At 35.4% G+C, this 12,139-nt stretch overlaps 1 protein-coding gene and 1 pseudogene across 3 annotated transcripts; both read right to left on the bottom strand.

Annotated features, from left to right (window-relative positions):
* Nucleotides 1–485: 485 nt before the first annotated feature.
* On the bottom strand, nt 486–4,796 carry LOC111314249 (homocysteine S-methyltransferase 2-like; annotated as a pseudogene). Its single transcript, XR_016332375.1, has 12 exons — nt 4,618–4,796; nt 4,498–4,520; nt 4,191–4,255; nt 4,055–4,118; nt 3,828–3,896; nt 3,637–3,719; nt 3,271–3,384; nt 2,997–3,210; nt 2,696–2,821; nt 2,245–2,452; nt 1,741–1,812; nt 486–1,038 (listed from the first exon to the last, which is right to left on the bottom strand). The product of XR_016332375.1 is annotated as a homocysteine S-methyltransferase 2-like (transcript).
* A 314-nt stretch (nt 4,797–5,110) lies between these two features.
* LOC111314248 (serine/threonine-protein kinase 52-like) lies at nt 5,111–9,209 on the bottom strand. Of its 2 annotated transcripts, XM_022915396.2 has the most exons (7): nt 8,820–9,209; nt 8,176–8,489; nt 7,365–7,486; nt 6,870–7,078; nt 6,612–6,786; nt 6,290–6,424; nt 5,111–5,970 (listed from the first exon to the last, which is right to left on the bottom strand). In XM_022915396.2, the coding sequence occupies exons 1-7, from the start codon at nt 8,894–8,896 to the stop codon at nt 5,767–5,769; spliced, it is 1,236 nt and encodes a 411-aa protein (XP_022771131.1). In that variant the 5' UTR covers nt 8,897–9,209; the 3' UTR covers nt 5,111–5,766. The 2 variants fall into 2 exon arrangements, with proteins under 2 accessions (XP_022771131.1, XP_089609037.1); XM_089752911.1 differs by lacking the exon at nt 8,820–9,209 and having other exon boundaries at nt 8,176–8,811.
* Nucleotides 9,210–12,139: the final 2,930 nt, after the last annotated feature.

The raw sequence follows: 12,139 nt of genomic DNA on the forward strand, positions 1-12,139 counted from the left end.
AAATCAACAAGAAATCGAGATAAAAGGAAAAGCATCAGATTGCTAAATACAATAGTGCCTTCCAGAACTCTTAGCCCAAAGATAAGAAATTAGAGAGAACTGCGCTATTGGTGCTTGGTGGTGGTGGAGACCTATTAATTCTAAATCGATTAATTTATTAAACGAGCTCTAAATTTTTGTTTGAAATCATTTATTTGCCTTATCAAACGAATATATCTGAATCTGGTCACGGCTACAAAATGTACTAGTTCATTTACACCATTACGCAAAAACTTGAGTGTTCTTTTGTTGATAAAAATCACTGACCCAAACTTCTTCGAATCACGTTCTTTAGTTTAGTTGGTTGCCTACATTGGAGGGAAGTAGAAGAACAAGGGAGATTACTTTATTCAACTTATACCCTCTTATTTCAGTTTATTCTTCCCTAAATCAAATCATATATAAAATTAAAAAATAGGCACCAGCTTGCAAAATGAAAGAAAAAATTTTGAAAATGAAAATACCAAGGTCTCCAAAGGATAAACACCACTTCATTTAGAACTGATTTCCATTTTTTTTTTTTGGTCTATTGGATTACAAGGGGGAAAGGAGTGGCGGGGTTAGAACCCACGCTCACATGCTTTCCTCAAAGCTTCTTGGCCAAGTTGAAGGCTAGAAACCCTCAGATTTGTTGCCGCTTCTAATGCCCCAATATCCAAAACACAACCCCATACAAGCTGCATGACCTTCAGGAAACCAAAATCTCAGCAGCAATTCAGACCAGATGTTAGGCAAAGCTTGTGACAGGTATTCTCTTGAGACTAAAACTGGGAAAGAAGTTAGAAACTTAAAGTTAAGGCACCTCTGGTTGCAATATAATCAAGCTGCTGTAATTAATTGCTGAATGGGTGCAGCAACCGATCTATGCGAAAGTGTCCTGTATATGGCTCTGATAGTATCCGGAGTAGTTCTACAACAACCTCTTACAAGGGAAGCCCCAACCTCACACCATTTGTTTACGTAGGAGACAAAATCTTCATCTGAGACTCCGGTATTTTCCTGTCACAGAAACAATGATGCAGATAAGTCTGGTATGGCATATTACAAAATAAGACCATGGAAGTTTTCCTCAAAAATAGAGGACTGAAAGCTTTGGAGACACCACAGCTGAACATGAGAACAAACGAATTGATAATAACAACATAATTCAGCCTCCTTTTTTTTTTTCCTTTACAATTATTTTGCAATTTCCTTTTCCCTTCATTTTCTTTGCACCAAATAGAAATAAAAGTTTGTTAGGCTTCATTTGGTAAACGCTTTTGCTTTTTGCTATTTATCTTTAGTTTTCTATTCAAGCGTTATTTTTTGCCTTTTACTCGCCATTCATTTTTTGAAAAAAAAAAAAAGCAAAAGTGTTTATCAGACAGAGCCTTAAGTGTTGTTTGAAGTTGAAGAAAAAGATCAGGACACAAATCGGGATTGAAAATTGAGACTTCACATATCTAGCTATCATAACCAAACAACTTGAAGAAAGTGGCATCACTTTATTTCGTGTTGTTAAGTTTATAGTTAGCAATTAAGAGATGCTTCTTGATATCATTTTTGGCAACAACTTAAGATTCTAGTTAGTAATGATCATGTTTTTCTTTAATGAGTCCTTTTTGATTCAACTAATTTTTTCCTTCAGAGTTAAGACCCTTTAAATTTAAGGAAGGTATGTTTCATGCCTTGTAGAGGAAAAGAACAAGAAAACAAGCTTACCTCGCATTCCTTCCAATATGCATCATATCTCTCGCCACTATTGGGATATATAATTATTGGTTTAGTAGTGATCTGCACAAATTTGTTAACCACATAAGTGTGAACAATCCATCAAAATTTCTAGACTACAGCATTACAGGAACAAATTCTTCAAAACATATACAAAGAACTAAAAAAAAGGAAGGACCCGGTCTGAACAACTCAGCATAATAGGATGTATCATGTTTGCATTAGCATCCATCACCATACAATATTCACATTCTAATACTATAATCATGAAACATATCACTGCAACTGTCCTGTATTACAAAAAGCCCAATACAAATATCGTAAAAAAGATCACACGATGAAAATTTCAGCATTAGAGAAGAGTAGAGCAGTTAGAAATGAATAAATAGACAGCAATGTGCACCATATCCAACTAAAGGGTGAAAAAAAAAAAAGAGTATAATAATTCTACTAGAATGAATATTAATAAAATAACAGAATAGCAAAACCCAAAACCTTCTTAATTGCTAAAATCAGCTCATGACTAAATCTAGGTGGCGTGCAGTTGATTCCAACGGCAACAACTTGCTTGCATGATTCAGCAATTGATGCACATTCAAGCAAAGAATCACCACTAACTACATTGATGCCATCTTTTGAGTTGAAAGACAACCATGCAGGAACCTTTATGTTTTCTTCCTCTAAGAGTTCAGCATAAGCCAGCATGACACCACCCCCCCCCCCCCCCAAAAAAAAAAAAATTGTTAATATTAAGAAGAAACAAATTAAACAATAAAGTAGAAATTGAGCATTGAATCAATTAGCAGTCACACTAGTCAATTCAGGAAATCTTACGGGCATGCAAGGCAGGAAGTAATTTAGCAACTTGGATTTGTCCCACACACACCCTTCTTACTTTTATCCTAAAGAAAAAGGTTTCATTTAGAACCAGTTCAGCAATACCCAAGCTTCTATCTTGTTCGGAACAGTTTCAAATGCTATTAGGTCAGGACCTGCTTCTGCCAGGACCTGAACCCTTCTGCGATGAAATTCTTTCAAAGCTTCTAGTGTCATTGCATCACCATAGCCCCCACTGGTATAGAGAATATAACAACACAGAAAGATGGAGACATGTTAGCACGTACTCCAAATTTAATAATTTTCATTTACAAAAAAGGATAACAGATCATGGCAGAAAGTCTGGAAGCAACAAAGTTGGATTTGAATTAAACATTATTTAATAATATTTCCATAGATGGTTGACACACCTGTACTCAGACCCATCAGCCAAATAAGCGCCATAGCTGCCTACAGATGCTGCAACTAAGATGGGACGAATTTTGAATATCTTACCATCTATTCCATCAGTATAACTTCATAATACAAATCCCTTGCCTCAAGGGCGATTTCCACAATTTTTTTAAGCAAGGTTTCACTTTGTTCTCTAGAAAAGCCTTTTGCTTCAAACCCCTGAATGGTGGCCTGTTAAAGATACATAAACTCGCCAGTTGGGGAGAGAGAGAGAGAGATTATTTTTAATACCTGATAGGATGCTGTGATAATAATATCTGCACCAGATTCAAGGTAGTCAAGGTGTACCTGCTCAAAATAGTTTGGTAAATGATCTAGAGAAGCATTCTTAACATCCCATGTGGTCTATTCCAAAACCATTACACTTTTAGGAGATATTGAAAAGTCATAGAAACACTAGAAATTCAATTATTGGAGTTGTTCGTTATGAGCATATAACTTGAAATAACAAAGTTTTCAATCAAATGATGTTACAGTAACATCAATATATATATATATATATATATATAATGGATCTTCTGATCTGGCCGGATGAATCCCAGTCAACCGAACAAGTGCAAAAGAGAAAAGGAATAATATGGCTTGCTTGCTCAACACCTCAACTTTTAACCATCCACAAATTCTTACATTATTCTTGTTTATTGGGACTTGCATACTTATTCTATTCAGGTCACCAACTCCTAATACATTTAATAAATAGATTAGTATAATCAATCTTTAAATTGTGTTGATTAAAGTAAACCTAGGTTACTGGCGAAAAGAATAAAAAGAAAAGGTAAACCCAGGACTCATCTTATTTGAAAGAAAACTAGCAAGCACTTTTTGGTCATGGAAACTTACTACATGGTTTTCGAAGCCTACAAGTGAACTAAGCTTCTCTTAAATAAGCTTTTAAAACATCCCAACCCCAATATCCTCTTTACTACTTTTCCCTTTTTATATTTTCTGAGAGAAAGAGAAAGATCCAGTACAGATATGAACTACAAGCTAAAGAAAGGTCAATTCTTTCACTAACCGATATGGTGGCCCAAACTCAAGCATTTAGTTGTAACATCTAACTCATTTGAATCAGTAAAATTCTAATCAAAACAATAGAAACAAAAACTGAATCATGACCAATAATAAGTAGTTAGAGTTGCCCCATCCCATACCTCACTCCAATTCCTAAAATTAAATCTAGAGTAGCTCGTATCGAAACTACTTTCGTTAAATGTCACTGATCTGACTCACTAGATACCACCTCCACACTGTGGTCCAGTTTGCTATACATATACCCAAATCAGATCACGTTTCTTTTATTTGAAAATTTATTGCAATTAATCAGAGCATAATTCAATTCCATATAAATAAAAAGCCAGAGCATAACAGTTCAAATTACTAAAAAGACCTCCTTCAACCACTCCTTTTTCACTTCTATGCCATTCCTCTTCTTTCCAACAAAATTCAAAACTTACTTACATTCACATAAAATTAATTCCATACTATAACCACACAAACATTGACATGTTATAAAGAACCAAAATAAAATAAAATCAAGGTTAAAAAAAAGGGTGTTGAGAGAGAGAGAGAGAATTTTGCGGAGTGAATGAGGTGAGGAGAAGTGAGGAGGCACTTGGCACTCCAGAGGGGATCGTTGACGTCAGCGCCGTGTCATTCCAGCTCCGTTGCCAAGCACCGTCGATAACTGCAGCGCCTCCCGCCTGATGGAGGAATTCCCTCATCAATGATGGCGGCGTAGGGATGTTGCGAGCTTCCATCTGATTAGGAGCTTACCGTTTAGTATGGGCACCATTGCTCTTTTGACTTGTCTTGCTTCTGTTAGATTTGTAAAGGAGATATTCGTATTCTCAATAATTCGAATATGATTCAATTATTATCACGTCATAACTCCAACAATTCGAGTTATTAAATGAGTCAAATTTAAATATTTTTCAATGCAAATATTTTATTTCAATTAAATCTGATATATTTCAAAATAATATCATAAGAATTCACAGGATCGGGGTATAGAGTTAAACAGGTAAGAATTTGGCTTTGGAATTGGAATCTGTCTCGTCCATTACCCTTCAAGTGCAGCATAAAAAATAAACTCATCATTTCATCGACAAGCAAAGGGATGACATATTGTTTCTTCTAGTTGCTATCCAGGAAAAGCGAGCAAGGTTTCTTGGCACTCAAGGTTCCAGTGGAACATCAGTATCTGCATATCGGAAAGTTCTGATTCTGAACATTACCAATGTTCTAGTTCATGCATCTTATCTACATCAACTTTTATGCTCATCCAGAAGGTTATTATTCCTGGCGCTTTTTGCCCTCCTTCAATGACAACCGATTTCTCTTCTTTTAGCTTTGCACAAAAACTTCCCAATGACCCTGTTGGATTCACCAGTTATTGCGATGATTCTCACTGTAAGAAAAAAAATCTATTGGAAGAAATTGATGTAACTATTACAGTTTTAACTTTTATTGGAGCCCCATCATTTAGGCATTCATGCCACTAAAATAATTATAAACGAAATACAAACATACTATGCAACAAACAATGCACTGAATTGAAGGATTGAACCACGGGTTCTACATGGTGTTTAATACGGTTATGCTCATGTGCAATATAGAAACCAATGACCTCGTTATCGAAAGACGAGCTAGAGGCAAACAATGAACTGCTTCAGGTTATCTCTCAACTAAAGAAATGTAGGACAAAATAAACGAATGTGCTAAAACTTATCAAGGGCCACGGGGGGTGAAACAGAAACAGCCAGGAGCTTGGTCATCGGGTATCATGCCACCTCCCTTGCTTGTATCTACTGCTTCTAGCAATCTCACCACCTCATCCATGTTAGGACGTCTTTCAGGGTGTGCATCCCAACATTTTCGCATGATGCTTGCCAATGAACTTGGGCAACATCTAGGAATCTCTGGTCGTAAATTCTGCAAACAACAATCTCCAATGTCGTTAACACAAAGTATCAGAGGCAGGGTACAGATTCAAGTGCAATAGTCCACTGATTTGGCTACACGTTCACATTGAAGCCCCATTTTGCATAGGATACGAATGTGATGTGTCAATTTATCCATAATGCGGGTGCAGCTAGGATAATTATGCTACAAAGGATGTAAAGCTAATTGAAAGGCAAATATATGGAATTTGGAAATATCATAAATATCACTTATGCAGAGGCCATGACAAAAGATTGATGCTCCAAGCTAGATTAGTCAATAATGTAAGATTTGAATTTTTAACTCATACCTGTCGCACTACTGCTGATGAAACTTCAGCGAAACTAAGATCAGCATAAGGCATGTCACAACAGTATATTTCCCATAAGCATATACCAAAGCTGTAGACATCACATTTCCTATTGTAAGGCTTCCCATCAAGGACCTAGACGAGCCATTGCATTAGATTCTCATTCTTCAGAGAAAAGGAACAGATAGCCAGAAAAAAAAGGGAACTTTTGGCACTTTGTTAGTCCAATTGTTGTTGTAGTTAACCAGAAAAGTTTGTATCGTTATTATAATTATTGGAGAAACAAAATTATACAGTCAATGGATCTCCAAGGAGTGGATACCTCTGGAGCCATGTAACCAAGAGTGCCTGTTTCCCCAGTCATGTCTCTTGGATTCTGAGCTTCAACTCGAGCAACACCAAAGTCAGCAATTTTCAAAGTTCTATGAGCATCTAGCAACATATTTTCTGTCTTGACATCACGGTGTACTATATTTTTGGAGTGAAGATAGCTCAAACTGCAAAAGTTGAAAAAAGGGATATCATTATTTTTTTGAAGAGAAAATGTTGGAAATCCTAATATAGCTGAAAAATTCCTCACCCTCTAGAGAGGTCCAAAGCAATTTGAATCACAACCTTAAAGGCAAGTTTCTTCCTCCTGTTTCTGATCAAAAAATTCTTTAACGTCCCACCTAGAAGGTACTCAACAACAACACAACATGCTCTGGAAGGAAAAGAATTATTATTCCCACTTGCTGCACCATTGGTCGGGATCTTAAGATTGGAAGTTCCCATTGAAGCTCCAATAAACTGCAAGAGGCCTCTTATTCACGATTTGAACATTGAAATTCCAAAAATTTAAAGAAGTATGTAATGGTATTGCAAGCATAACAATGATCACAACATTAGAAAAGCTCAGTAAAAAGGAAAACAAAAAGGCAGATCCATTTTCCCATACTTAACTCCACCCTATATAAGATGTATAATGAAATTGCTCCCCACCCAGCATGTGCCCAGCCATTGACATGAGAAATAACCCAATCTTGACATAAAAGAAACCATACGCCTAACCTAGCTTATTATAAATTTATTTTACCTTTGTAACATTTGGATGGTCAAGCTTATGCCAAACAGCAACCTCTTGCCGGAATGATGCCCGAAGAGCAGCAGCTTCAGCAACTGTGGCGATCCCATCCTCTCCCCAATCCAATACCTTCACTAAAAAAAAAGAACTCTTTGCAGTTAGGATATCAGCAGGTGAAGCATGATTATTTTTACTATTGCAGTTGAGTTAGATGTTTTCCTGGGAAACCAATCGGGACAGCATGTAGGCAGAAAGTGATATAGAGAAAATTATTTGACGTTACTGCACCTTGACATAAATGTTAGAATGAAGCATCACAAAGTAAACATGATTTAATGAAGTCATGGCACTAATATAGCTACTCCCCATTACTATAGATTAAAGACCCCTTAGAAAACAAATATTTGGCATTCAAAACAACTCAAATTCAGAAGGTCTGAAGTTAATTCAAAAATTAAGTAGTGACATCTAAAGAACTCTGTAAAGAGAAAGCGATTTTGAAGCTCTATGGCAACTCTGCATAAACTAGATATACCAAAAATGGAAATGGAGCAGTTGTTCTCGACTGAAAGTTTCGTAGCAGAAGCAAGACATTGAAATCAATATTAGAATTTTCTAATTCAAAGTGAAAAGATAACGGTCCTACGGCCTTATCACTTGCACACACAAAATGAGCAAGTTACTTCATTCAGACAAAAAATTCTCATCTTGGGAAAAAATAGCAAGATAAAAAAGATGATTTCAGAATTTTGGCAACATATTATATATGTGTGTGTGTGTGTGTGTGTATATATATATATATATATATATATATATGTGATACCTGCAACATCTAGGCTATCATAAACGCCACGGTACACGGTGCCGTAAGTCCCATGAGCTATAACATGCCTTATATCAAGTTTAGCCAAATCAATTTCCCACTCTTCCTTCTTTGTCATAATTGAAATATCTTTGTCCCTAGACCAAGCCCTGCTCAAGTGCTTATCCAGTTGCAAATCCCAGCTCTTGAAATCTATCTTATCTGCTCTTAGAAACAAGTCCTTATTGTTGCCAAGGTTTCCTATAGGCCCCAAGACCTTCTCCTCCGTTGGAGATGTCTCTGTTTTTGCTACAGCTTTATCTCCCTCATCATTGCTTGTTGCCATTTTTTTTATGAGAAACAAATCAAAACCCACAGAATAAAAAAAATGAAATTACCAAACCAAAGAAAAAGGATCAACAAAACATTGGTTTTGAAGCAGAAAAGGAGAAAAGAAAGAGAGGTATTTTATGAAGTTAAAAAAAAAAAGTAGGGTTTTGTGGAGGAGGAAAGCAGAAAGAATTTTATTTATAAAAATTTCAAAAGAAGGAAAAAAAAGAATTGGAAGGAGGGCTTGGTTTTGGTTTTCCCTGAATTGGATATAAAAGTGCAAGACTGTTTCAAATAATAAGAATCGAGAAGAACAAAGATACGCAGTTACTTACCTGTCGATTTTAACGGATTTACCGGTATTACAAGATCGTCTGTGGATGGGAATATCGGTTCGTCTCAATTTTACCATATTGCCCCCCTCACTTATACATCAGCACAAGATTTTGAGACCTTTTTACTTGTGGCTTTAATCACAACTTGTTCTTCATTTTTAGTCATTCTCCTCTTAAGATATCCAATTCAGGGTAACCAAAAATCTAGTATTTTGAAAAGGGGCTTTTGATCAAACATAATAGTGGTAAATGATTGTACCTAAAAGCAAAAAACTTGAAGCGGCAAAGGACGGCGTTGGTGCAAGGGGTGTTTTTAGTAAAGCGAATTCAGTCATAGCAGTAAATCCACAATACTAAGTAGAGAAGTTCTATTTAAAAAGTAATAATAATAATAATAATAATAATTTTTATTATTATATTAAAAAGATAAAATCTTAATATAAGTAAAGAGAAAGAGAAAAATTTAATTCGAAATCAGACTTTTGATATTCACTCAAACATATTTTGTCACTAGACCAAATGCTTGGGACAATAACAACATATTTGATGCATAGGAATTCAAAACAACAAAAAAACCTCCATTGATGCCATAAATAGGAAAATGACTTTTGTTTAGAGCAACAAAAAATTACTTCCAATATGTTTGATCAAAGAAAGCTAAGAATTTTATCTTTTCAAACACGGCCTCATACTTGGATTCCATTTCCCATCAGAAATTAGAAGTAACAACTTTTACAATCTCCTTTTGGACGATATCAAGGACGAATATTTGTACAAGAAATTTTTTTCCAAAGAAGGGAAAGTATTTATTAAAAAAAATGATGAACTCTAGCACCTTTGCTTTTCATTTTATTTTGACTAATTTGTTCTTAGGGTCTGTCCTTTGAAGTAAAAATTCCCCCCCACCGAATGTTAAAGAAATCAAAACCCTTTTCTTAAGCTTCAATCTATGTTGGCCAAGCGAGCTGTGATTTTTGTAGTAGAAGAAGAGTATACGATGGTTATAAAAGTATACCTTACAACCATTCTAACAATATGATTTTCTTTGCCAAATTAATGGCTTCTTTTCTTTCTTTCGTCAGAGTTCAGACCCCACAAAACTTTGAATATTTTATAGTTTATAATAATCTACTTTAATATGATTAAAAAAAAAAGGGGGGAAGATATCATCATAAAATAAGTACAAGAGACAAAAGGAAGATTCGATGTCCAAGTGGGAAGCAGATTAGCATTATTGCAACAAATCACTATTTATGTAGGAGGATTATGCAATTCCACATCCCATTATGCTGTCAGATTGGCTCAATTTTGATATAATTAAGTTTATAAAAAAAACATCAAAGATGCTGGAAATGGAAAGTTTAGAACAAAAAAGAAAACATTGAGCACCTGCATAAAGCACAAAATCCCGAATATGTTACCAGAAGAGAAAACGATTTCTTTTCTGATCATAAGCATTCTCTTTCTGTAAAGAATTAATCTGCAGCATATACCAAGATTAAAACAACAGGAAAACCTACGATGAAGTACTTATTTCTCTTACCAAAAGGAGTGGTAGAAGTTTACCCACATGGTTTTAGTCAAAATAGATGCTTGTGCACTTTCCCTGCTTTGTGCATGTGTGTGTGTGTGTGTGTGTGTGAGAGAGAGAGAGAGAGAGCATTGTCAAGCATGAGGCACAGGCCCAAATCAGGCAATTTCTGCAAACATACAGAAACAAATTATTTCCATATCAAATGTTGTTCACGTCTTGCAAGAGGTTTCTGCTTGTATAATGTGGATACGGAATGTTTTTGTTCCATTCTCTATCTATTTCCTTTTCTATGTTTGTCAGTGACACAGAAACTTATTGTAACTTACTTTCCCTACCAGAGGACCGTATCAGCAGCTGAGAAGACTTATCTGTCTAACCTTGGACTAAACTTGCTTAGGCAAGATATTGTATAAAAACCAAACTTCAAGAGGAATTCTACTCATTCCTGGCCAAGAACACAATAGTTATTCAAGAGGAATTCTACTCATAGGACGCCATGATCTAATACGAGGAGAGAACACCACATTTATGGATACACAGTACTATAATTGTATGCAATTAGTTGTAGAGATATGGGTCACAACAAGGAAATAAACTTATCAACGTAAAAAAAAACATATTTCAAAGTAAAGGAAAAAACAAATCATCCAACCAGATTTAAAGTTTTCCTAACAAGATTAAATTCAGAAATTTCCACAAGCTCTTCTTCCTGTTATTGAAGCTGTAACAAGTAGGCAGAATAAATTTTATATTTTGCTAGCAGTAATGACAACCAACAACAAAAGACAAATAATTACATGGTTGACTGATGGACAAAACGTAGCAGCACTTTGATGCATAAGCATAAAGGGAAAGTTGCAAGTAAGTCCCCCGTAGTTTAAGAGTCAAAACCTTGAACTTGTAGATACACTTCAATGTGCACCCACCCTCAAGCTCAACCCCCATTGTCCAGATCAACTTTCAACTGGCACAGATATTCAATTATTTTATACAAATTATCAAATAAATGTAAAAAGTAAGGGGACAATGAAATGAATTTAATAATTGGGGTCTTTTATGTTCAAATTAAAAGTTCAGGATCCACTGTATCATACTTTCAGATCTCCAGAATAACGTGGGAGGTGAGTGTAATTTATCTAAAAACATAAGAAGTCACACAAATACAGCTAGAATATGGTGTCGTTAAAGCTAAAGCATGTAAGACTTGAAAACTCCTATAGAACCTTGCATTTGCAATATAAATGTACTATAGCATTTGCGACCTACTATCATAAATTTCCAAATGTGTAAGCTTCAGAAGAGAAGAAAATAACGGAAAAAAAAAAGGCAACAAACATCCTGCTAGCTGAAACTGTAGCAGATAAGTTAAAAGATTGGAACTCCTGCATCATTTAACAATATGATTACGCAATTGTGTGAGTGACTTTGCATATGTGTGTCCATTTTCTAAAATAGGAAACAAGCCAATGATGTATGTTTTTCTTTGTATTAACTTGTGCAGAAGCTTAAGAATAAAGTAAAATATAGGAGAAAACTGGTAGAACAAGAGGAGGAAGCATCGTGTCAAGTAAGACTCCAAGCTGCAAGGAGTAACGAGTGAAGGAGTGCAGAAGTAAAATACCAGTGAATGGAATGTGTCTAAAAAAGGAATATCATCAAGGAATAGAGATAAAAAAAGGGTTAGAGGCCAAAGAACATACACAAGCGGAGATTATAACATATTATCCTTAGAGATGCATTTCCTGATAAACAAAATATTGAACATAAAATCAAAAGGAGGTAAAGA

Source organism: Durio zibethinus, chromosome 23 (genome assembly GCF_047325235.1).
Source record: "Durio zibethinus cultivar Kanyao isolate XHJ-2024 chromosome 23, ASM4732523v1, whole genome shotgun sequence".
Lineage (NCBI taxonomy): Eukaryota > Viridiplantae > Streptophyta > Magnoliopsida > Malvales > Malvaceae > Durio > Durio zibethinus.

Excerpts from the sequence above, each read along its gene's own strand:
- LOC111314248 (XM_022915396.2), bottom strand. The coding sequence starts at position 8,896 with ATGGTAAAATTGAGACGAACCGATATTCCCATCCACAGACGATCTTGT. Across the intron at positions 8,490-8,819 it reads AAATCCGTTAAAATCGACAG|CAATGATGAGGGAGATAAAG; the intron begins GTAAGTAACTGC and ends AATGGCAACAAG. Across the intron at positions 6,787-6,869 it reads GCTTTGGACCTCTCTAGAGG|TTTGAGCTATCTTCACTCCA; the intron begins GTGAGGAATTTT and ends CAACTTTTGCAG.